Source organism: Notamacropus eugenii, chromosome 1, assembly GCF_028372415.1.
Source record: "Notamacropus eugenii isolate mMacEug1 chromosome 1, mMacEug1.pri_v2, whole genome shotgun sequence".
NCBI classification, from domain to species: domain Eukaryota; kingdom Metazoa; phylum Chordata; class Mammalia; order Diprotodontia; family Macropodidae; genus Notamacropus; species Notamacropus eugenii.
This window is the reverse complement of record NC_092872.1, coordinates 449,925,089-449,950,908: the sequence shown is the minus strand read 5'-3', so window position 1 is coordinate 449,950,908 and position 25,820 is coordinate 449,925,089. Positions and strand designations below refer to the sequence as shown.

Here is a 25,820-nt window from a genome sequence, read left to right as displayed (position 1 = left end):
CTGCTAAAATCAGGATTTTTTTTCTCTTTTTCCATTCTGAAATACTTTCCAGTTCCCTAAAAAGACTTGTATCATGGACTCATGTGGATCTAATTGTTTTCAAGAGCTATCACCTCCTTTCATACAGGTACCAAAGTTCAAGTTGGGTAACACTAAATCAGAGAACACAATGTGCCACCCAAACAATTTTTTACCAGTTCCTCTATGCCTCACTCACGCTGCATTGCTTCTAGACTTATGCGGCTTCATAGCTACCAGGCTATGCTAAACCCAACTCCTGAAACACAAATGATTCCTAACTATAAGTTTTATCTGTAATTTTTTCTTCCCTATTACCTATGAGCGACAGATTTTCATTAGAATGGTCAATTATTTGCTATAGGCCCACAACTCTAAGCAGCAGCAGGTAGAACTTATAATCAGGATCACAGCAGGTTCAGTATGAAGAGCTCACCTAGGGACTCTGCTGAAGTGGTAGCTTCCAGTCACTCACATGAACAGGAACTGGAACATCAAGTCAACTGGAAATACTAATTTCTGGTAACTAGTTCTACATCTAGTGAGTTACAACTAGATACAATTTATTAAAATTTAATATACTAAAATATAAAACCTTGAGTGGGTTATATCAAGAACTTGATATACATTACTATGGTATCACAACAAAAAAAAAAAATGAAGCTTGTACCATGTTACTATTGAACCAAGTTAGAATGTTATCTACTTTGCATCCTCCTTCATGGTTTTAATTAAAATATCTTTTAAAAAGATAAAACTTAGACCAAAAAAATTCTACTTAATTTCTCCTTCTAGGAGCCATATCATTTGAGCTTTTTACACTGCAGAGGATTTGTTTGGTGAGATAGCTATTTAACCTAAACAAATTCAAACTGTCTACTTTAAGTTTCATTAATAAAGACAAAATAACATTTTAACAGGACCAAGTTATGAGTGACCAAAAGTTGTTACTATCAGAAAAAAAAAAAATCAAACAGACCCCAAACCTTACATTTTCAGCCCAATTCTAAATGCAGGTGGCTTCATTAAAAATAAAATAAAACAAAAATGATCCACCTACGTAACAACTGACCTGAAGGTTGAAAAGTTAGCTGAGGTGGGTTAGCAGAGACTGAACTCTCAGGGCAGGACTGAAGCATATTGACTTGAGAAATTAGACTTGAAAAATTGGCCTACTTACATACAGTCTTTCAGAAATATCCTCCAATTTTTAAGCTAGTCTCATAATAGCAAGTACCACACATCATCTGTGCACACAATTTGCATAATTATAATAGTTTATTTTTGTGCACACCACTAAAAAAAAAAATCCACGTCCTATTTTTAATTAACATCAGTAGTATTTTGCTCAGCCTTTGCAGCTTCATATGACTTGGTACAAGAAGTCACATGCCGGTGAAAACTGTCCCGCCACATAAATCGTTTCCCACAGATATTACACTCATATGGCTTTATGCCTGTGTGAATTTTCATGTGGCCAACAAGGTGATGTTTCATTTTGAATTTCTTACCACAGACACCACAGCCATAAGGCCGAAGACCAAGATGCATGCTCATATGCCGATCTCTCTGACTCTTGTGAGTGAAGCTTTTCCCACACTGACAAGGGTACAGCTTGTCAGCAGCTGAGAATCCCAAGTGGGAAGCTTCTTCTTTAATGCCTGTCACCATTTCAATGTTATCACTGTAGCCTGCTGCTATAATCGTATCCTGTCTGTGGCTACTAAGATTCCCATCTGCTCTTTCTCCAGAAAACTCTTCCATAGAAGAGCCATAGAAATCAACTTGCTCATCGTAATTACTTTCATCAGCTTGTTCATCAAACTCAGCTTCAACTTTTTTTTCACCAATGTGAAAGTCCTCATCCACCCCTGAAGACTGGATAGAGTGATCTGTCTGAATAGTATTGATTGATTCAGTGACCTGGTGCTCATCATAAGCAGCATGCACATCTACACCTTCACAGTCCTGTTCAAATCTTTCTGGCTTCACATGGATCCAACGTTTGTGAGACATGATGCTTGGCTTGCTATATATGGGCCTTGTATAATGATATTCGGCACTATCACTGGCCCCTTCTTCACCATCTTGACTGGTCATTTCAGTACTTAGTCTATCATGTTCTGTTGAGGAGTTGCTGGGAAGATACTCATGTTCAGTTAACTGAGATGACAATTCATCTTTGGAACTTTCTTCTTCATTCTCTCCATCTCTCAGTTCTTGGGTTTTAGGGAAATCTGGGTGTCCCCCCGAACCAAGCTCAAAGTTTTCAACTATGCCATTGTAGCTACTGCTGCTTGGTGACTGATGATCACTACCATGATTGAGCTTTTGACAAAGGACTGTAGGATTTCCTTCTAAAACCTCAGTGCATTTGTCTACCACATGCCACATCTGGAGAAAACTGGCTGCTGTCAGATAACTGACAATTTCTAAAGCAGGCATTACTAGTCGTCCTGTATAAGTGGAGAGAAGGATGTTCTCAAAAACCCTTGGATTCATAACATCAGGCAAAACTATTCTTCTGCTGTTTTTCAGTAGCACCTGGTCACAGAAGTAAGGTGAGCTGGCAGCAAGAACAGCCTTGTGAGCCCTGAAAAGGTGTCCTTGGACTACAATGGAAACATCACATAATTGTCCTTGTTGTCTTTGCTGATTTAGTTTTTGCAAAATGGTGCTAGAAAAATCAGGAAACTCCACTCGAAAAGAACTTGTTCCAGACTCCATTTCATTACAAATCTAGTTCAGTACTGCAAGAGAAAGAAAAATTATTACCAATTCCAAGCTAATGAGAAATCTGCTCTACCTCCTTTTTATTCATCATCTTCAATTCCCACAAATAAGAGAACTCTTTCACCAAAACCACCACCCTTCCTCCAAGTACCACCAGAGTAAATAGCTTATTTTTTCTTTTCCTTTCTTGACATACAGGGGTGTGTATGTATGTATGTATGTATGTATGTATGTATGTATGTATGTATGTGTGTTTATGTTTATGGTATGATAAGTTTTTGACATATAGTCTGTTAGGACTGAGTAAGGCCTATCACAGTGAGCAAAAAAGAAACATCACCCCTTGGGAATAGTTGAAGACATTTAGTGTTATTTCCCAGAATTTTTTGTGTACCTATAACTACTGGGAAAGAGGGAAGATGTAGAGCACTAAGAAGCATACCTTATGGTCTTGTTCTCTAGCAAATAATATCTTTTTCTCTAATAGAAAATAACCCAGAAAGGAATCAGTTAGCCCTTAAGTAAGAATGAGACAGAGCTTGGAGAGGAAGAATGGCAAAATTTGGGAATCCCTTGTTCTAGGTCCCTAGAGCCTATTTAGCAAAGTTTACTAGGACCCACTAAAATCTCTCTACAAAGGAATGAGTATTCATTGGCAGATGCAAGGGATGAGGTTGGACTGAATAACTTCTAATTCTAATATTCTGGATCCTATAAGGAAAAGAACAGAAAGCCAGTGAAGAGCAAGAGAGAAGGGCAAATCCCTGTGACAATGTCATTTACTTCTTTACTTTAAAAAAATTACTGATGCCTTTCATTTCTACATCAGTCATTTCTGCACATGTTACCCCATTCCTCCTTCAGAATCAAACTGTACCCTGTAACAAAGAAAAACAGTTCATGAAAAACAATTGAGATGGCGACTTCATTTACACAGTGGCAGAAGTCCTCTTCTGTTCTGTGAAGAGGAAGGTTTCATTACTGATTCTCTGGGGCTAAGAATGGCTATTACAATTACTCAAGAGTTCAACTTCCTTAACATATTCTTTTTATTTACATTACTGTGGTTGCTGAGTATGATGTTCTGGTTTTACTTCACTTTGCATCAGTTCAAATAAATCTTCCCATATTTCTCTGAATCCTTATTTGTTTTTTTAACTGCATAAAAATAGTCCATTATATTCATACACTAGAGTTTGCTCAACTATTCCCCAATATTATGAGTACCCACTTTGCTTTCAGTTCTTTACTACCACAATAAGTGATGCTATGAATATATTGCTATATACTGGACCTTTCTGTCTTTGACTTTCTTGGGATATGTGCCCAGGAGTGAGAGTGACAAGTCAAAGGGTAGGAAAATTAATCTTCCTCTCAGAAAATGTCATATAGGTTTTCAGAACAGCTGGACCAATTCACAGCTACAACTACAGACTATTAATGTGCTTGTCTTCTTTTAGTCTCTTCAACTCAGAATATTACCATTTATTGTCACCATTACTGATTTGCTGAGTGTAAAATAAAATATCAGAGTTGTTTTAATTTACGTTCTTTTCTTAGTGATTTTGGAGTATGACTGCATATAGTCATTAACAGTTTGTCATTCTTCTTTTGAAAACCATTCATGTCCTTTGAACAGTTTTCTGTAGAGGAATAGCTCCTAGCTCTCTACATTTGTGTTCATTCCCCATATGTCTAACCTTATTTTACACAGTAAATAAGTCTTACTGTATGATTCTTAGATAACTGTATTTAGGCAATTAAGCTCTGAAGACAATCCTAAAAGAAAACATGTTAAGTATTTCACATAGCACAAACTACAGAGAAGGAGAAAAAAGTAAATGTTTCTAGTTCATAACAAGCAATAATAAAAAAATTGACACTATCTTTACCTCTCTGGGCCCTAGTTTCCTCTTCTATAACATGAAAGGGTTGAACTGGATGATATCTAAAGTCTCTACCAGGTCTAAATTCTATGACCTTAAATAATCAAGCAAAAAGGGTTGGTTTTCAAGACCTTTCCAGATCATCATTTTTCTTTTAGGCTGAAGTAACTCTTCTATATACATTACTTAAATGTATTCCAATGATTAATATCACATAATCTGCTACAAATCTATAAAATACATGGTTGAACTAGATTATCTGTCAAGAGACATGATTCTAAGTCTACATGAAAATCCAATTACTTTATGAAATCTTTAATTCTGTGGCTGCCCTAACTTAAAATGCTCAGATGATTTTAAGACTCAAAAATTTTGTCTCTCTTCCAAAGAATCAGACCTAGAAGCAACATTAGTGATTATCTAATCCAAAGGTCTCAAAGGCACACCTGAGTGTAGCCAGAAACAAATTAAAATGTAATTGGGAAATATTTTACAAATAAATAATACAACAGAACATAACATCAACATGTTGTTTTCTAGGTCAATATGCAGCTGTGGGAATCCTTATGTACAATTTAGGCAACCCATGTTTCTATTTGACTTTGTCACCACTGATCTAATTCACCTGCTCTCTCCATTCTACAGTGAAGGAAAATGAGCCTAAAAACTAAGGCAGCTGAAGTTCCTCGCCCAAAGTCACAGAGCAAGTTGGTGACAGTTAGTCCAGTGTTTTGTTTTTTTTTCCCATACAGATGCCCCTTAATAAATGAACTCAATCCTTAGATAAGTTATCAAGAATTGATATTAAATAGTAAGTCTATACAAAAGATGAATGAATATAAGTAACTATTAGGATCTACATTTTATTTTCTATAACTTATAGACAACTTAACTATTGGGAATCATATTGTAAATAAATGGAAATCAGCAAATTCAGTACTGCAAAAGTTTTGACTTCTATTTCACATGCTTCCACTAGAAAATCAGAACTTCCCCAATGATTCAGAATAACACTATCATAAATAAACACCCCTGACAACCAAAACCTGAAATTTCACATTGTCAAGACGCCAAAATACTAGTTAAATTATTACTGATTATGAATGTTAGATAAATCTTGTATTTGTAGACTCAAGTATCGAGGTACAATTTTATCCATCTTAACATATATACTTCTTTATTACTTCTAAAGATCCATGATTTCATATACTGATATGGGTGCTCCCTCTCCTGACACAGAGTACAACACCTGCAACACCTTTAGTAGATGGCTCCTTAGTTCAACAGAATTGTGGTTCATTGCCAGGCATGTACTGAAAGCGTTTTCAGCTTAGTAGGGCTTTGCCAAAGCTTGTGCTCTGCAGGCAGAGCAATTTATGCAAAACCCCAAGGTCACCCCCATGTCAAGTAAGGTACGATGAAAAGATGTTAGTTCTTTAGGTAGTAGTTGCATTTTTTAAGTATTAATTTCAGAAGGAGAAGGTATATTAAATCAAAATCCATGGAGGTAAATTTTTGTAAACTTTAACAAAATATCATGAGTGAAAAGATTCTTTTCCAGATCTCTGATTATTTTACATCAGAAAATATCTGGGAGCCAGATTAAAAAACTAGTTCAAATGTTAAATACTACATATTCTTCATAGTAATACTGCCAATCCGGCAGCTAGCAGATCAAGTCATAGAGTATTTTATTAAGCAGCTGAACTTTTTCTTAACTGAATATGTGGCATTTTTTATGTAGTTTGTACATTTAGCAACATCCAGTCCTTGACCTCTCCCCTATGGTTCCTTCTGACAACCCAAACAAATAATGATACTCACCAAACCAACACCCCCACACTCACACTCCTGACCCATACAGAATGGCAAATATGAATTCATTTGTTAAAGAAACAGAAGCCCATTTTAAATAACTTAATGGCTTCTTTTGTATTTAATCATTCAACAATTTATTGTTGTTGTTGTGTTCATCCTTCGTTGCATTAGAAGAAGAAATGATGACATGACTTGCACTTGACTTTGTTTTGAGTGAGGGAGGGCTATGCAAGGTCACCAGCCTCACTTCTCCCCCAGAGCCATCTGGATCCAGTGACCAAATATTCATCAGGATGACTGGAGATAACCCAGGATGCAGTGGGGAAACCTTGGCCCCTTTAGGCCAAGGCCTATTAGGTACTCATTTAGGGTGAGTTAAGACCCATTCAGTGAATAGGCCTGGAGAGTGCTGGACCTTTATGAAAGAAGGCCCTCCTCCAAGGGAAGCCAGAAGGCACTTTCTCACTCAAGGACTCTGAGCAAGAGGACTACCTCTTTCTTTGTTATAACTGATGCCTGCAACAAGCAGTGGAAGTACAATGTTAGCTTCAATGCCCATGATCCCTGAGTGTTTCACTCCACTGTAACAGGGCTTCTAAAACATTATGAAGATCCAAGATGTTGCATGTTTTTTGAATCATTGCTTACTGAATCACTAAATAGGACTGACTTTTCTTACAGTGTACCTGCCATATGAAAATCTGTAGGTGTACTACATAAAATGGGACTAAAGGTCTCCCTTTACCATCAACGTTAAAAGATTTTTTAAAGGAGTATCACCAATAAACAAAAAGGGTGTGCTGATTAGAGGGAGAACCAACAAAGGCAAAAGTAAATTCCATTCAGTGCCCCAAAATGCTTTGATTAGAATTGCTTTTATGTGCATCAAACAGTATACCAACAGCAAGCACATGTACCAGTAGCAGGTTTTGTGCAATACTGTACTTAATCTTAGTTTTATTATCTGTCAGATGCTATTTGCTGTTACTTATACAAATAACCATAGTGCCTACTGAAATAATTAGTAGAGGACAAAGCTGCACTTGGTGAACAATGTCTACCCATATACACATTTGCTGATTTTTCTAAATGTTTGGTTTTTAAAATTGTAAATCATAACAATTTATTATTCACATACTGTGTACAAGGTATTGTGAAAGCGACAATGATAAATAACAAAACTCCTTTTCTTCAAAAGCACAAGGAGGTACACTAAGGGATCCTTTCATCCAGCTTCCTCTTTTTATAGATGAGGAAGGAAAATAAGGATAAGCCAAGGATGGAAGGCATCTATTGAGAGCTGGTAAATATGTATTTCCCTGGAATCTTGCAAATCTAGTCAAAAGGATCTGAAAATATAAAGAAAATGAACTGTCTACATATGTCCAACAATCGAGGTATAGACATTACAATTTGTGGGAAGAATAGGTTAATTTTCCAGGCTCCTTTACAAAAACACTCTTATGTTCCAGCCAAATAGGCCTATTCACTGCTCCCTAGACAGCATATTTCACCTTCACTCTCTCTGATTCTGTACAGGTTATCCTGCAGGCCTGGAATCACTCGCTCCTCACTTCAAATTCCTAAGATTCCCAGCTTCCTTCACGTGTCCTTTAAGTGTCATTTCTTACAAGAGTCCTATACAATTCCTCTCTGTTGCTGTTGCCCTCTTCCCTGGAAATTACTTTATGTTTATTTTGTACTGACTTTTATGACTACTGTGTCCTAAAAGAACATAAGCATCTTAAGGTCAGGGAGTTTCCTTTTTGCTGTTGTATCCCTAGAGCTTTGCCTGGGTTGACTACAAATATTTATTACATAATCCCAACTAAGCGGCAGCCTTTTTACATTTCTGATGGATTCCCTATCACACACATTACAGCAGCTATTACAAACCTTTTCATTCCTCCTCAAGTCTTCCTTCCCATAGCACTCCCCACCACCACCCTGCTGAGGACTTAACCCCATACTTCACAGCCATTTTTCAAGAGCTCCCTCTTCTCTTTTCCTCATCTCACATTACTCAGATATCTTCTCCCTCACCTGACTCTCACAAAAAGGTAACCCTTTTCTTTGCCAAGGCAAACCTTCCTTCATGCATCCTTGACCCCACTCTGGCTGATTAACCCCTTATATCGTCCTCACTACAATTTCTCCTGGCTACCGACTGCTTGCCTACTGCATACAAATGAACCCTTTCCACTGTCATCCTTAAAAATCATTCACTTGATCTCCACTAGCCACTATCTTATATTTCTCCTCTCTTCCCATAAAACTGTCTATATTCTGTGTTTCTATTTTCTCTCTTTACTCACTTCTGAACTCTCTGTAATCTGCAACTCGTAATTCTATTAAAACTACTCTGTCAGCTTCTTCTCAATCCTCATCCTTCTCTCTGTAGCCTGTGACTCTACTGATCACCTGCTTCTCCTAGATACCCACTTCTCTATAGATCTTCATGACACTGAGCTTTCTTCTGGTTTTCCTTCCTAACTGTTCCTTTCCTGACTTCATCCAGGTCACTGGGTGTGTCTCAAGGATGGTCTCTTCTTCTATATCACTTGGTGAACTGATCAACTCCCATGGAGTTAAATTATCATCTCAATGCAGATGACTCTTAGATTTATATATAAACATATATGTGTGAATATATAACATATATTTATGTAACGTACATAAAACATATATAAATATATGTGCATATGTATATGTGTACACACACACACACACACACACAACATTTGTCTCCTGACCTCTAACCATACATTATCATCCACCTTTTGGACATCTTGAATTCGATGTCCTAAAGGCCTGTCAAACTCGGTATATCTAAAACAAGACTCATCATCTCCCCCGCCACCTCAAAGCTTTTGCTCTTCTCAACTTTCCTATCCTATTAAAGACAAAGAGACTATCATCCTCACAGTCATCCAGGTTCACAACCATTGTGTCATCAACATCCAATTCACCCCACATATACAATCTGTTGTTAAGAGGCAACTAGGTGGCACAGTGAATAAAGCAATGGGCCTGGAGTCCGGAAAACCTGAGTCCAAATCTGACCTCAAATAACTTACTTGGTGTATGATAAGTTCTGTTTGCCTTAGCATCCTCCTCTATAAAATGAGGATAATAATAGCACCTACTTCCCAGGAATGTTGTGAGGATCAAATAAGATAGCAACTGTAAAGCACCTACCACAATGCCTTGCACCCTATATAAATGTTAGCTATCATTATTATTATTATTGTTACATCTTACCTTTCCTTTTTTCATGTCTCATATAGGTCCCCTCCTTCCCACTCACACAACTAAAACCTTGGTGGCAGGCCCTCATCACCTTCGACCTAGACTATTACACAGTCTATTGGTTGATCTCCCTGCCTCAAGTTGATCTCCCCACTCAGACTATTCTCCCCTCAGCTGCCAAGGTGATTTTCCAAAAGCACATGTCTGACCATATCCCTCTTCCTCCTTCCCTTCCCCTCCTTTCCCTTCCCTTTCTGACAACCTTAAACCTACCATACTCTGAAACCCATAGATTGGACAACACTAGGCCTCAGCGGAAGGGCTGTTTTCTGGACCCTCCCTGCTTAAGAGTGATTATCAATAGTAACTGTTACTGTTTCCCTCCCAACCTGATGTAGTTATTTTTCTTTGCCTCATTAAAGGGGTCATCCCCTGATTACTTTTTAAACAGGCCTATTCACTGAATGGGCATTACCTCACCCTAAGTGAGTATCGGAATAGACCACGGCCTAAAGGGGCCAAGGTCTTCCAGTGCATCCTGGGTCATCTCCAGTCATCCACAAGAATATCTGGTCACTGGATTCAGATGGCTCAGGAGAAAGTGAGGCTGGTGACCTTGCACAATCCTCCCTCCTTCAAAACAAAGTCAAGTGCAAGTCATGTCATCATTTCTGTGATGGCATGGTCTTCTTCGATAAGGAAGGATAAACCCAACAACCACTCTCCCCACTCAATAAACTCCAGTGGATTCCTATATAATCCTGTTTGGAATTTAAAGCCCTTCACAACCAGACCCCTTACTTTCCCTTCTTATACTTTACTCCCCCCTTCACAGTCTATAATTCAGCATCACTGGCCTACTTCCTATTCATTACATAGGATACTCTATCTCCCAATTCTGTGCCTTTTGCTGGTGGTCCCTCATTCCTGGAATGCTCTCCCTCCTCACCTTCAACTTCCTTCAAGAGTCAGCTCACATCTCTCCTTCTGCAGGAAGTCTTTCTGGGTTCTCCCTACCCTTTCCTACTGCCTATCCTCTGGAGATTACCTTCCCTTTATCTTGCAGAGCTACTTAAATTTTACCTCTCCTATTAAAATTTGACATCCTTAAGGGCAGGGACTGTTTTTGCTTTTCTTTGTATCCCCAATGCTTTCGACAGTACCTGGCACAAATAAACACTTGATAAATGCAATTTGACTGACTAGACATAGCAGGTGCTGAATAAATGTCTGAAATTAATGAAAAAATAGCAGCAAGAAATTCTTAGGACATAAAACCCAAGAAAGGAGTGAATAATAAAATCCCATGGCCTCAAGATGCCTATACAACAAAGAAAAATGTATAAGTAATGAAACGAGCAAGGTGAACTAGAAATTCTAACCAAGGAGGCAAATTTGACCTCTTCTCTATCAAGAGACTTGGTAGGGATAAAACTCACACCAAGAATGTTTCTTGGAAAACTGCACCTTATTCAAAAGCAACAGGACAAAGGGGCAAGAGGCAAGTAGCCCTGCATATATTAAGAAGCTATATATAGTTATGTGAAAGGGAGTGGAAGGTGAAAAGAGCATGTTGGAAAGCATTTGGGTGAGTATCAATGGAGGCAGAAGCCGAAAGAATATCATCACAAACTTATATTCTGTCCAGAAAGAGGAAAAAGAAGAAGTACAGGAAACAAATCACAAGCCTGGCACTGAGACATAATATAATAATAATGGTGGACTTCAATTTTCCAGCATAATTCTCTCTGCCAAAAGCAGAACAGCTAAAAATCTCTTTATTTGCCTTATTTGGTAACTTCATGCTTCAAAGAATAAAAGAACCAATACGGAGAACTTCTATTCTGGATTTAATTCTCATCAAGAAGTTTTCAAAAACTAGCCCCTTAGGGCAGAAACAAAGGTTGTAACTTTGAGAAAAGTGACCACTCTACCACAGAATTAATGACAGAGGATAAGTCAGGGAAGATTTAATGTGTTGTAGATTTTTTTCCTTATTAAAAAAAGTATTGATACTTTTATATCATTTTCATTTCTAAATATAACCTTCTCTACCCAACTGAGTCCTTTCATTCTACATTCTAGGAGAACAAATTTAAAAGTGCACAGAGAAGGAACAGGTAGAACCTCATAATCAAAAATTCTCTAGGAGTAGTAGTAAGACCAGGAGGGATGGCAAACTCTCAATAATGGAATTTTAAAGATACAAAGAGAAAAAATTCTGAAGAGGAAAAGGAGAAGCAGAAGGGGAAATGTCTAAAAAGATTAAAATGGATGTACAAATAATTCAACCAACTTAAGACTTTTGAAAGACAAAAGAGGTTGAAAGCAAGGACAAATAATGGAGAACAAATACATAAATGGCATGGTCCTTTAAAAATGCTTAAGAGGGCAACAGCTCACAATGTATTTAGGTTGGCAAGGAAAAAGAAGGATAACAAAGATGGATAAGAAGACAGTAAAGGAAGAGAGAAGACCTTCTCCTCAGAGTGGCTGGACAATAACAAGAAATGGAGAGAAGACAGAGTTATTATAATCTTATTTTGCTTCTGTGCCCTCTGGCAAAAGGGAATGATCTTTAGAATGGAAAAGAGAGTATAGAAATGGCTAATATAAGGAGATAATGAGAGCCATTACCTACTCTTTATGAAATCCAGTCACAGGAAGAGATGAACTACATTCTTGGGGAACTCAAGAACCATTAAATGCTTACTATGTTCAAGGAACTATACTTGGCACTGAGGAGATAAAGGAAAAAAATATCCCAACATTCAGCACAGTGCCTGACACAGTAAACACTTAATAAATACTTTATCTATTTATGTAAAAGTCTCTGCCCTCACAGTGCTTACCTTCTAAGAGAACATCAGCGAATTATGATATATAATTGCTTAGTCATTAATAGGAAAGCTTCTAAAGATTGTACAAAGACATCTAAAGAATTAAGGAATGACAAATATTGTTATCAATTTTCAAAAGTGACCGAGAGTATAACCTACAAACCATAAGCCAGTGAGCTGACTATTATTCAAAGTATGGCTAATGAGAAAAGAAACAACAGCCATAAAGAGCAAATATGGCTTCATCAAGAAGTCATGTCAAACTAACATTTCCTTTTTCTAACAGGTTTACTAATCTGGTAGAAGAGGGTAATGCTATAAATATATTTTATCTAGATTTTGACAAAGTAATTGGCCAAGTCTATCATATAATTTTTGTAGAAAAGATGAGTAGACATGGACTAGACAACATTGTAATTGGGGAAATTCAGAAATGGCTTAGTGATTTAGAAATCTATATATGCCTGGCCTTCAGTTGTTTTAAATTCTCAATAATGACTTAAATAAACGGTATCCTTATCAAGTCTGAAAATTATACAAATCTGAGAGGGAAAGTTACTGTACAACATGACAGTGTCAAGTTTCAAAAAGATCACTTTTTGATGATGAAATTTATGATGAAATTTACTAAGAACCAATCACAAGTATAAGACAGCACTTCATCTGAAAAAGAAAAGGGTTTCAGTAAACCGCAAATGACTGAGTTAACAGTATGAAACAGCAATCAAAAATGCTAACGTTATTTTAGGCTGCTTTAAGAGAATTACAGGGTCCAGGAAACTGGAGATGAGAGTGTCACAAACTCTGTCCTGGTCAGACAACATCTGAAATACTGTGTTCAGTTCTGGTTGCTATATTTTAAGAAGAAAATTTACAAGGCAGAGGATAATCATGATTGAGAAGAGCCTTCAGATCAAGCAATACTAGAGATGTAAACACTAAGGCCTAGGGAGGTGAAGTGGCTTGTCCAACACTACATGGACCCAAATATTAAAAAGGCCATAACCCACTTTGAATGAAAGGTTTTTCCAGCTCTAAGATGTATGATCTTTGCAGAACCACCAAGACAGCAAGGTAGAATAGAAAGAGAGAAAAAAATTCTACTTGCTTGGATTCATAAACAGAAATGCTCCCTTCTGCTACCACCCTATTTAGACTCATACTTTAAACTCCTACCCTTCTTTCATTTCTCTCAGCCCTTATGACAACGACTATCTAACTGCCTAAGAGTATACTCCCACCCTGCCTGCACACACAGTCAACTTCAACTTCCTGATCTCTCAGCCCCATTCATAACTGGACACCTCCAATGCCCCACTTCAGCTCTGAATGTTCTATTACTAACAAACTTTGCCCTCCCTTTATGGACTTTCTGGACATGCCCACCCTCTGCAGTTCTGGCTGCACTTCATCTCATATTTTACAACATAATGGTCCCAAAATGGGAGTCAGATACTCCTTGTTTCCCATGGACACTTCCAGATTCTCCTAGTGCCAAAGTCACACAGTAAACTCTCCTCCTTTGAGGTCCTGTATTGATACCAGTCATCTAATCAAAATCCAAATGTCTATTATTTACTGGCTCCAAAGTCATTTTCCTTCCTTTCTCAAGAAGTCCTTAAGTTAAGGGACATGAACATACATGATGATGATCTGTAAACTCTAATCATCCTGTTTCTCAATCCACTCAGTTCCCATAGTTTATTCCTCCTCTCAGTTACAAATAAAAATAGTGACAACTTTGATCTTGTCAATACCATAAGAATTCAAATCTGTTATCATCCTATCTTTCCTATACCCTATGCCTCCTAAACCCACTTACTGTCTTCACCATAAATTCTAATTACTCTACTCCCAAGTACTTTCCTATGCTATCATCACTGCTATGGCTTTACTTTTCTGTTTTCCCAACACTGACCCTTTAGTTAACCCATTCAACTCTAAAATACCCTATAGTGTTGACTCCCTGTCTATTCATGCTTTGTCAAACCCTCAGATATCTGCCTCCTCTGCTCCTTTTCATGTGCTACTGACAGAGCTAGGAGAGTCCCGCAACCAAGGTGATTACATACACTTCAAACCTATGTTATCTAATCTCAACAGGATCCTCACTGCAAAAAGATAATCCTTTTACTCCTTCCTAATTGTTTTTTGTTCCCACTCACCACAGAGCTACAACAGTCATCCCAAATCTTTTCTTTCTTCAAGTCTCTCTTACCAACACTTCTCACCCATTCTCTCATCTGAGGACCTCCTGTAACAAGGAAACTGAGTATATCAGCCACGCACTCCTTCTCTTCACTACATCTAACAATTCCCTGATATCATTTCCCTATTCTCTGTTCCTTTCCTTCAGTCTCCAATGAACAGCTAGCTCTTTTTCTGGGGTGTATGGGGTAGTAAAGAAGGATTAGCCCTTTTTGGGGCTGCCCATCCACTTTTGGTGTCTACTTGGCACTCAACTCACTTATTGCTCCAAGAAACTGTAACATGCACAGCAGCCATACCCCAGTAAATCATGTAGGCAAACAGGCTAAATCAGGTTTAGGGTAACCAACAGACCTTAAACCCGTTGGTGAGTTAGCAAGGTGTCTACCCCATGCACGTGAAGACTTCTCCCAGTGGAATGGGCAGATGAGAACAATATCTTCCAACAACCATGAAAGTGGCTGAAGTAGGCCTTGTGGAGTGCTTACAGCTTGGTTAGTCATGGAAGATGTTAACTAAGGTCATGTACTGCATCCACTGTCAGTTGTCCAGACTTTTATCTTGCCACTGGACTGTGATGACTCTTGAAAAGAGTTTGACAACTTTGTCCATTTCTGCCTTACTTAAATCCAATTTACCCACAAGTCAAGACATCATGATGTCACTGGTCTGCTTCAAAATGAAGAACCCAGCAAGGTCAACCCATCTTGATTCCTTAATCCCATGCCCTCCCATATTATCTAACATATTGCCCCCATAACCATCCCCTTCTAATCTTCAAGCTCTCTATATCTACTGTTGTTGTTGTGTTCGTCCTTTGTTGCAGAAGAAGAATATGCTATCAGAAAAATGATGACATGACTTGCCCTTCACTTGGCATTGAGTGAGGGAGGGCTGTGCAAGGTCACCAACCTCTCTTCTCCTCCGGAGCTGGATCCAGTGACCAGATATTCATCAGGATGACTGGAGATACCCAGATAATGCTCCTATTTGAAATCATGTGCTTTGATGGAAGTTGGGGGAGAGGGGAATGTTTAGGTATTTTCAGGCTGAATACCTTCTGATGCTTTACACCACGTGTACCAAAGAGGTACTTACGTGACTCAAAGAGAGTGATCTCTAATGGGCAACTCAGAAATTCAGCTCTTCTGCTGAACAATTAATAGAATGACATACCGCATTTCTGTAGCTTTAAAGAAGCCCATGTAATCAATCTATATCTACTAGTTCCATTCTTGTTGCCTACAAATACACCTAAATCTCCGTCATTATTTTTTATTAAAAATCTCTCTAAACTTTGACAATTCCCTCAATTTATCATCCTCTATCTCTCTTCTTTTTCTCAGCCAAACTCCTAAAACAAAATAAAATCTATCTCAGATAATTCCTCAATACTTTCCTTTCTTACTTACTCAATCCTTAACTTAAACCATTCTCCAAAGTTACCAGTGATCTCTTACTTATCAAATCTAATGGCCTTTTGCTGATCCTTATCCATCTTGACTTTTCTGAAGCTTCTGATATTTCTGACTACCTTCTCCCTCCTGGATATTCTCTCTTCCTCAGATTTTCACAATGGTGATCTCTCTCAGTTCTCCATCTATCTGTCTGACCAATCTTTTTCAATCTCCTCTGCTTGATCACTCTTCATATGCCAATCCTAATGTGAGTATACTCCAAGGCTCTGCCCTGGTCCCTCTTTCTCTTTGTTTTCTACACTATCTCACTTGGGGACTTTTCATAAACTCCACAGGTTTAGTTATCATCTCTATGCAAATGATTCTTTCTTGTACATATACAGAACTAGTCTCTGGAATTCCAGTCCCACATCACCAACTGCACCTTAAGCATTTCTAATTGGATCTCCCCTAAGTATCTCAAATTGTAGATGATCAAAATGATCTTTTCCCCAAAACTGACTACCTAATAAACTTCCCTATTTTTTGTCAAGGGCACCATCATCCTTCCAGTGTCCAAGGTTTGCAACCCTAGTTATCATCCTTGACTCCTTATGCTCACTAATCTCCAATCACTGCTGGTCTACAGGCTACTTTCCTTCTCTCTACAAACAAGTTTACATCTCTCCCATCTTCAAAGAACCATCCCTTGATCCACCTATTCCTGATAACTATCATCTTATATTTCACCTCCCTCTTGTGTTTAAACTCCTTGAGAAAGCCAGCTACAACCAGTAACTCCATTTACTCTCCTCTCACCCGCTTTTAAACAATTTATAGTCTGTATTGTGACCTTATCATCCAACTGAAAATGCTCTCTACAAAGTCACCAAGGATCTCTTAATTGCCAAGTCTAAGTCTTTTCTCCAACCTTATCTTTCTTGTCATCTCTGCAGTTTCTTCTTGATACTCTCTTCTCTTGAGGTTTTCATGATGCTACTCTCTCCTAGTTCTCCTCCCAATCTAGCCATTCCTTTTCAGTCTCCTTTCTGGATCTTTGTCCAGATCACACCCACTAACTGTGGGTCCCCTTCTTTTTTTCCCCTCTCTAGTGTTTTGGTTATCTCATCAGCTTCGAAGGATTCAATTTTCATCTCTATGTGGATGATTCTCAGGTCTGTTTATGGAGCACTAACCTCTAGTCTCACATTAAATAATACAATAATAGCTAACATTTTATAGCATGCTTTTTAAATTTTGCAAAGCACTTTACAAATACCTCATTTTATCCTCACAACAACCCTGGGAGAAGACTGAGGCAGATAGGGATTAAGTGACTTGCCCAGTCACATAACTAGCAATTTTCTGGGGCAAAATCTGAACTCAGGTCTTCCTAACTTCAAGTCCAAGGATCTACCCACTGTAGTACCTAGATGCCTCCATGAGGATCACACACATCTCCAATTGGCTTTTGGACATCTCAAACTGAACATGCCACAGACATCTTAAATTCAGCATGTCCAAAGCTCAATTCATTATCTTTCCCAAGGCATTCACTCTTCCTATCTTTACTCTTCCACTGGAGGACACCACTATCCTAGTCATGCTGAAACCTAGATGTCATCATTAACTCTTTATTCTCCTCTACCACATACATCCAATCTGCTGACAAGTCCCGTTGATTCTACCTTCACAACATCTTCCAAACTGGCTTTTAAACTGTTCTCCATAAATGACATTTTGCTGTTTCTCATATATCACATTCCATTTCCTGTCTTCATGCCTCTGCCTGGATTGTCCTCAATCTCTGAAATATATTTGACCCTCACTTCTACCTTTCAGGATTCTCGTTTTCCTTTAAGACTTGGTTCAAATGACACATTCTAAATTAAGTCTTTCCTGAATGCCCAAGTTCCTAGAATCTCTTCTCAAAAAATTATTCTGTAAGTAATTTGTATATATGTACATAATGTCTCTCCCAAAAGCATCCTTGTAAGCTCCTTGAGGGTAGGGACTATTTCACTTTTGGTATCAACAGCACCTAGTACAGCATCTGGCATATACTAGACATTTAATAAATGCCAACAAATAGTCAGTTCAGTCTTTTATTTGACAAAAAGAAACCATTTCCTTCAAAGTTAGACTATTTTACTATCTGAAGCTATGTACTCCAAATTTACCCACAAATATAACTTTCTATGAGACTCATTAAAGAAAGCAACAGTGTAATAAATAAGCAGAACTGACAACTTCTTATCCTAGAAATTGCTTCCCTTTACTTCAATAGATGACAATGGTCTTTCTTGAGGTCATATTTTCAAAGATATGTTGATATGTTTATTGGTATCAGTTCTCTAAAGACTGGTGGAAATGGACAAAAATAGCAATAGTGTTAGTCTACAGAACACATATCTTGGGCAATGTTAGCTATTTCATGGTTTAGTATTAGACCAATTAACCAAAAGGTTTACTCTCCAGTGAAATGAAAAAAAATTTTTTTTAACAAAATAAACTTCTTAAAAATAAAAAAAATCTCCAGTGAAATGGTTATATTTTAATTCAAACTGCACATAGCTATCAATATCCAGCCCCTCAAGGATCTGCAATCTCGTTGTTGTGGGTCTTTGCCTCCTTCTACCAATGCAGATCACAATGTTCCCAAAACCTAGCAATTCATCTTTGAGAATTACTAGGAAGCCAAAAAACCGCCCCCCAAAAAACCGCAACCTATAACTAACCTAGAGATAAGCCTTCCTGAATTTGGCAAATGCAGTAGTCCATCAATGAGCCCATAAAGTTTTTCCAGCTTGGTAAAACCTGCCAGCCCTTACACTGCACTGGTACAGGAATTGAGAATCCTAAGTCACCACCACACAGTCACACTTCAACGCCACAATGAAAACATCTTGATAGAACTTCACCAAAGTATCTAGTAACAGTTAAGTTCAAAGTCTAAGTGTCTATCACAAATCTTAATTAGCTTTAGAATATGAATTTTAAAAGAGGCCCTCTTGACTAGGAGTGAAACCAAAAAGACTGAGACTCTGGACAAACTTTGATAGCTATTTTCAATGACTAAAAAAGAAACAGAAGTCATTTTACATAACAGAAAAATGTGGATGCCATATTGGCATCTTGTTACCTTAAATCATATAAAGAAGTATCATTGACACAGTGGTTTTCATAGCTAATACTTCAGTAATTCATGGAAATATGCTTCTTGAAGCCCCAGAGGGCATAATGAGAAGCAGTGGGTGCAATTTTCAGAGATTTCAACTTCATACAAGGAAAAATTTCTCAACAATGAGAGCTGTCCAAAAGTGGAATGGACTCGTTCTGCAGGTGGCAAGTTTCCTCTCACTAGAAGTCAAATAGTGACTGGATGATTACTCATTGAACATGCTATGTAAGGAGGGATTTACTGGTTAGCCTAGATGACTTGAGGTCCTTTCCAATTCTGACATTCTATGATTATACTAGTGTAGACACACATAACATATACATATATATATATATGTATATATATATATATATAAAACAGGCCCTCATATATCACTAATAAAAAACCTTTGACTGCTATGAAATAAAATTCATTGAAAGAGACAATGGTGTTATTAACTATGATGTGTTTATTACCAATAAAAACACTAAAGATCTAAAAAAGTAGTCAAGGAAAGAATTCAAAAGTACCCTGAATGCTGTTTATATTCCTATGCTCACTCTATTATCTATTCTTGCTTGTGTATCTTTGTAGAAACATAAACCATATCCTTTTAAAAACTGTTTTCAGGTCTCTAGCTATTATCAGGACATAAACTGGCTATTATCAGGATATAAACTTATTCCCAATTATAAATTTTTATCCAATGCACAAAATGAAGTGCTTCATTCTTTGCTTTTCTTAATGCTTTTTAGGTTAGCTGAACCTTAATAGTAAACAATAAGTGCAAATTGTTATTTTAGAAGCATTTGTCTTTGTAAGCCTTCTGTTACCAAAACTTCAAGTTTTAGGAAAAATGTGTCCTATATTCCAAGTGTCAAATTAAAAATCAACACATATCTATTAAATATGTAACTACATATGAGGAGCTACACTAAGTACTGGCTCTCATATTGGACTTAATGACAGTGATGTATGAGAAACTAAAGAGAAAATTTGGTTTATTTTAGGGTTTTACATCTACATTTTCAGAATGTAGCAGTTTACAGGCACTATCATAAAATCTCTATTTGTAAATATAATTAAGATTCAAAAAGAAACATTTGTGGAAATGATATAATACTGTAGGTGCTGTATCTGATATTAAGATTTTTCGAATAGCTCCCTCAGAGCAACTACTAGTTTAAATTAAAGTTAAAACAAAGTCCTTATTCCCTACCATGGTATACAGTGAGGAAGTTAATAAATCATTTTGAATGTCAGTATGGTAATAAAAGGTCCATTTTTCAACCTAAAAGTTTCCTTCACTGAGAAAACAAAGCCTTACTGAAATTTCCTGCATAGAGAAAATTCCTACACTGAATCCCAAAAGACTGCGTGTGGGAGGGAAAGTTATATATGGTTTTGTTTTAATTGCATTAAGTTCACGGAGGTCTTGATAGTTAAGTGCTTTGAATATACATCTTACAAAGGTACTTAATAAATGTTTACAATATTGACTATAAACAAATACCTTGTTTATCTAACATGATACCTAACGTTGTAAAATAAATTTTTATTTCACATTTTAAGTGCAACAAGTGAAACAGAATTATGATCTGGTTTTGTACACACTTAGTTTGTTCAAAATAAAATCTGTCCATATAAAATACTCCATATATGAATTTGAAACCATGTCTCCTCACAATATAATGTTAACTGTATAAGACAGCAGTATCTTTTGAACTACACCTGTCATTTTTCTAGCTCTGTCTGACCCATCACTTTGTATAAAGCTACCATTTTAAGGCCCTATGATTAATCTACAGTTAACACAAGGGAAAGTTTACTGAGTAAGGGGATGAGGAGGTGTATATTCAGAGATGAATATGATGTTCAAAAAAAAGCATCAACAAAACAAATCTATAGCAAGTCTATAAAAGATACAACTGCAGTAGATTTTTTTACTACTCATGAAGGTGATAAAAGTTTTTTTCTAGCTAGGGAGGTTACTGTCCTGTAGTATTAATCCCTGGTCATACCACATAGGAGGAATATGTTCAATTCTACCACCAAATTTTAAGACTGTCTCAGAGTTAAGGATTTCCAAAGGAGGATAATCTCATGGTGAGAGGTCTCAAGATTAGGCCATGAAGATAAGTTGATAAAACTGATACAATAGTGGTCAAGTATTATATAGAATTAGAAGAGGGATTACATTTGTTCTGCTACATCTCAAAAGAGAAAAATTAGGAGTAATAAGTGGAAGTTGCAGCAAGATTTAAGTTTGATGTAAGGAAAAGACTTCCTAATGATTAGAAATGTCCAGAAATAAAAAGGAATGCTTCAAGTGGGAATGGGTTTCCTCTCACTAGAGGTCTTCAAGCAAAGGCTGGATGACCAACCACTTTTGGATATAAATAGAGTTCCTGTTCAGGTACAAATTAAATGGAATTATCTTTGAGGTCTCTTTCAATTCTGAAGTTCTATGATTCTATAATACTTTAAAATTTTCACTTAAAAATAGTGGTAGGCACTTAATGAAGTAAATGACTGTAACTTCACCATAAAATAAAATTAATGCCTTGGTTTTCAAAGGCAAAGCTACATTTGTGTCATTACGAATGGCAAGTTAGGAAACTTCCAAAAGTTTCTTTTTAAGAAAGTAGAGGTATTATTATAGTTTTATCAATCACAAGATCATTTGTTTTTTAGAACCTCAGATCTGAAAATAAGCTTGCAAGTAACATGGTCTAACCTAGGGGTGGGGAACCTGCCACCTCAAGGCCACAAGTGGGCCCTCTAGGTCCTTGGGTGCGGCCTTTTGACTGAGTCCAAATTTTACAGAACAAATCCTTTCGTTAAGGGGATTTATTCCATGAAGTTTGGATTCGGTCAAAAGGTCATACTTGGAGGACCTAGAGGGTCATATGTGGCCTTGAGGCTGCAGGTTCCTCACCCTTGGAACCTATACCTGAACAAGAATTCCTCCTATAATATTCCTTCAAGTTATCTAGCAGCCACCTGAAGACTTCCAGTGGACAGGGAACATACCTCCTCGACACATTCATTTTTGGACAATTCCGAGTTCATACAGGTAGTAAAGTTCTACATGTATCACATTATCATTTGCAAAGTACTTTCCCAGGATGAAGTAGTAGCATTCCTATGTCACAGAGGAGGAAACTAAGACTGGCGGAGAGGGAGGTTAAAACTGATCAAAAGTCACTCCAGGTTGCCTATGTCATTTATTGCACCCAGTGAGGTTTGTCAAAAAACTGAGGACTTATATCTACAAAGTCATTAGAAAAGTCATAGTCTGGGGAAAAGTGTTGGATTTGTAGTCAGGAGACCTAGCATCAGATTTTGGTTCCAACAGTTAATAGATGAAGCAAGCAGTTTAATCTCTCTGATACTCATTTTTCTTATCTCTCAAAGGGGGAATCATAATACTTCCACTACATATCACACAGGGTTGTTGTGAGGATGACACTTGTAATACTTTAAAGCACTATAGAAATAGGGTTTCCAGAATTATATATGAGGACACAGTGAGTTTCTTCATCTGCACAATGAAAACAGCAATACTTGGCATTACCAATCTCACATAGTTCTGAGGAGAGCACTTGGTAAGCCTTAATTAATGGTGAAGTTATTATTTATTGCATAGACTACACATTCAAAAGTAAGTATTCTTTTTGAGAGGCAGTTTCTGGGGAAGGATAATAGTATTGTATTGGTTGTATGTTAAAATGTCCTTAAAGACTTTTTCTTTAGACTTTTTGTCTCTTCAACATCCTTATGCACTGCTGTGTATTATAGTCACTTGCATTTGGGTTTTATCAGTCTATTAAAATGTAAGCTCCACCTGGCAGAGACCACATCTAACTTAAATTTTGCCTATCTCCCAGAAGAGGAATAGGGTCCAGCACACAACAGATACTTAGCGTATGTATGCTGAACGAAAACTAATGTTTAAAAGTACTGACGGCATCCTTTATCCTTTCAGTCAAATCCACATATGACTATCAACATAAAGCACAGCACTAAATTAAAATCTCCAATTTCTACAGATGAGCTCTTAGACTCTTTCCAAATGCTATGACTGTATGGGAAAAAAGAATAGTACCAATTTATTTCTATAAGGCCTTAAGATTTACAATGCTTTTTTTCCCCACAACACTCCCTACCAAATGGTTGAGTGCAAGCATTCATTTTACCATTCGACCAAGAAGAGGAAACCATTTCAGGGCTGAAGTGACTTGATCTTGGGTCAAACCATTAGTAAGTAGAAGATCTGGAATACAAAATCAGGTCTCCTGGTTCTAAATTCAGAGTTGATGTACAAGCTGTACATAAGTACATTTACATATTAACATTTTAACTCCTATCTTCTCTATTCTCTTGAATCACATTCTAGGTAGGAAAAATACCATGCCCGCTTGAAAGATTTGTCTTTTATAACTTCTACAATGTTCTTTCTCCAGCGCAGCTCTCAGGCTCGGTTGTAGGTCAAAGTTTATCATCCCACGTATCTACGGAGCTAGTTTGTGCCCCGAAAAGAAACTCTCCTGGTCAGAAGTTCTGAACTAGCCCTTTCCCTTTATGGACTATATTAATGGGAAGGGTGCTACCACTACACGGTAGCAAAAGTTGAGCTTTAGAGAACACCTAGCCAATCTCTCTTACATACAGATGAGGAAACTGAGATCCAAGCAAGTAAAAGGACCAATTTGCCCAAGATCAGATAAGGAGTAACCAGCTGAGGTGGGACCTGAACTTAGGTCTTCGGGTTCCAAATCCACTACAACTTCTACCATATAAGAAATACGCCCATACAAACATTACACACACAGGCACAAACGTTACATATCGTTCTCAGGCAAATCCCCTGCACACACGCACGAACATACGTTCACACACCTCACAAAAACGGACAAAATCACCGAACATTAGGGATGTAAGGAACCTCAGAGACGATCTTAACTACTTTGGCTTTATAAATGAAACAAAGCTGCTGAGACTGTAAGGGACTTGAACAAGGTCACACGCCGAATCAGTGACCACCCCAAATTGAAGCCCCGGAGCCCTCGCCTCCACCATGGGCCGCCTGTGTACAGAGGCCGCGCCGGGGCGAGGCCCCAGTGACTCAGGGCCGCTGAGTCAAGCCCCAGGCTCACCTAGTCCCTGCCCCACCAGAGGGCTGTAGCCCCGTCTCCCCCAAACAATACCCACCGAGCCGGGCCAGGCGCCGCCAGGACCTTGGGCTCCGCATCCGCGGCAGAGTGGAAGCCTTTACAAAGGCCGGCGCAGCGACAAGCCCATGCCCCAACACCCACCCCCACCCCCACCCCCGGCCGGGCCTCGAGCCAACTTCCAACCGACTGCGGACGGGCCAGGCCTCGGCAGAGCTGGATCTTGGGGTCCCGTCCCCCGACCCGACCAGCGGGCCTCACCTGGGCGTTGGCCTCTTACATCGCTCCCTCGCCCCGTGGCAGCCTTTCCCTCGCCCTCCTCCTCCTCAGCCTTTGGCAACTGGCCCCAGCTTGGCCCCGCTGCCCCCTTCCAACCGCCCCAGCAGCAGCCGCCGCTGCCTCAGACCCGCGCCCACCCGGAAGCTCTTCCAGGCACTTCCGGCAGGAGAGAACGAGGGAGGCCGGGAAGCCGAGAAAAACACCCTGGGGGCGGGGCTGGGGGCGGGATTGGTAGGGATCTATCTGAGAGAAGGCGGACCCGAAGAGTTAGTTCTCACGTCCACCCATACCCACACACTCACCCCCCCCAACACCATACACGTACACAGCGGGGAGAGGCGGGGGAGAGGAGGAGGGACGGGGCGGGGCAGAGAGACCGCGGGTGGGGGTGGGAGTGGGGATGGGGGCAAGGAATAAGGGTCAGAGAGCGCACATGCGCGCACGCTCCGGGGTACGTCGGGAGCGCGCCTGGATCCACCGGCTCGGAAAAGGCGAGATCTCAGAATCTGGGTCGGGACCGGACGGGGGCGGGTCGTAGCACCCCACCCGAGGTCTGGTCACCTCCTACTGAGTTGGAGGCCGGGTTGATAAGCGAGTCGAGGAGGCGGGGCCGGCTCGCTCGTGGGTGGGGGAGGTCGGGGTGAAGCCAGTACATGCCCCTGAACACGCACAGCCACGCTCCCACTGTGTGTACACAGCTGATTCCCACCCCCATCCTGTGCCCTGAATCACACACTCACACCCGTGTGTGTGACTGCCCTGACTGCGCGCTGAGGCACAGAACTTCGGACCCGGGTAAAAGAAGCGGGTCACAGCGAACTTCCTAAGAGGCATCCAGCTTCCGCTTAAAGCTCTTCAGTCCCTGTCGACCTTGGGTCAGTAGCCCTGGCTCTAACGATGCTCGCTACCCTAGTGTCCTGGGGCAAGTCACAATCTCTCCTGACCTCAGTTTTCTCCTGTAAAATGGAGGGATTACGCAGGGTGGCCCCTGGATTGCCTTCCAACGCCAGATGTAGAGCTTTTACCGTCAGGAAATTTCACACCCCCCCACAGAGCAT

The 25,820-nt window shown here is 39.0% G+C and overlaps 1 protein-coding gene across 1 annotated transcript; it reads right to left on the bottom strand.

The window, feature by feature from the left end:
* Nucleotides 1-1,206: 1,206 nt before the first annotated feature.
* On the bottom strand, nucleotides 1,207-24,891 carry ZBTB43 (zinc finger and BTB domain containing 43). Its single transcript, XM_072631948.1, has 2 exons — nucleotides 24,745-24,891; nucleotides 1,207-2,768 (listed from the first exon to the last, which is right to left on the bottom strand). The coding sequence occupies exon 2, from the start codon at nucleotides 2,743-2,745 to the stop codon at nucleotides 1,342-1,344; it is 1,404 nt and encodes a 467-aa protein (XP_072488049.1). The 5' UTR covers nucleotides 2,746-2,768; nucleotides 24,745-24,891; the 3' UTR covers nucleotides 1,207-1,341.
* Between the last annotated feature and the right edge of the window lie 929 nt (nucleotides 24,892-25,820).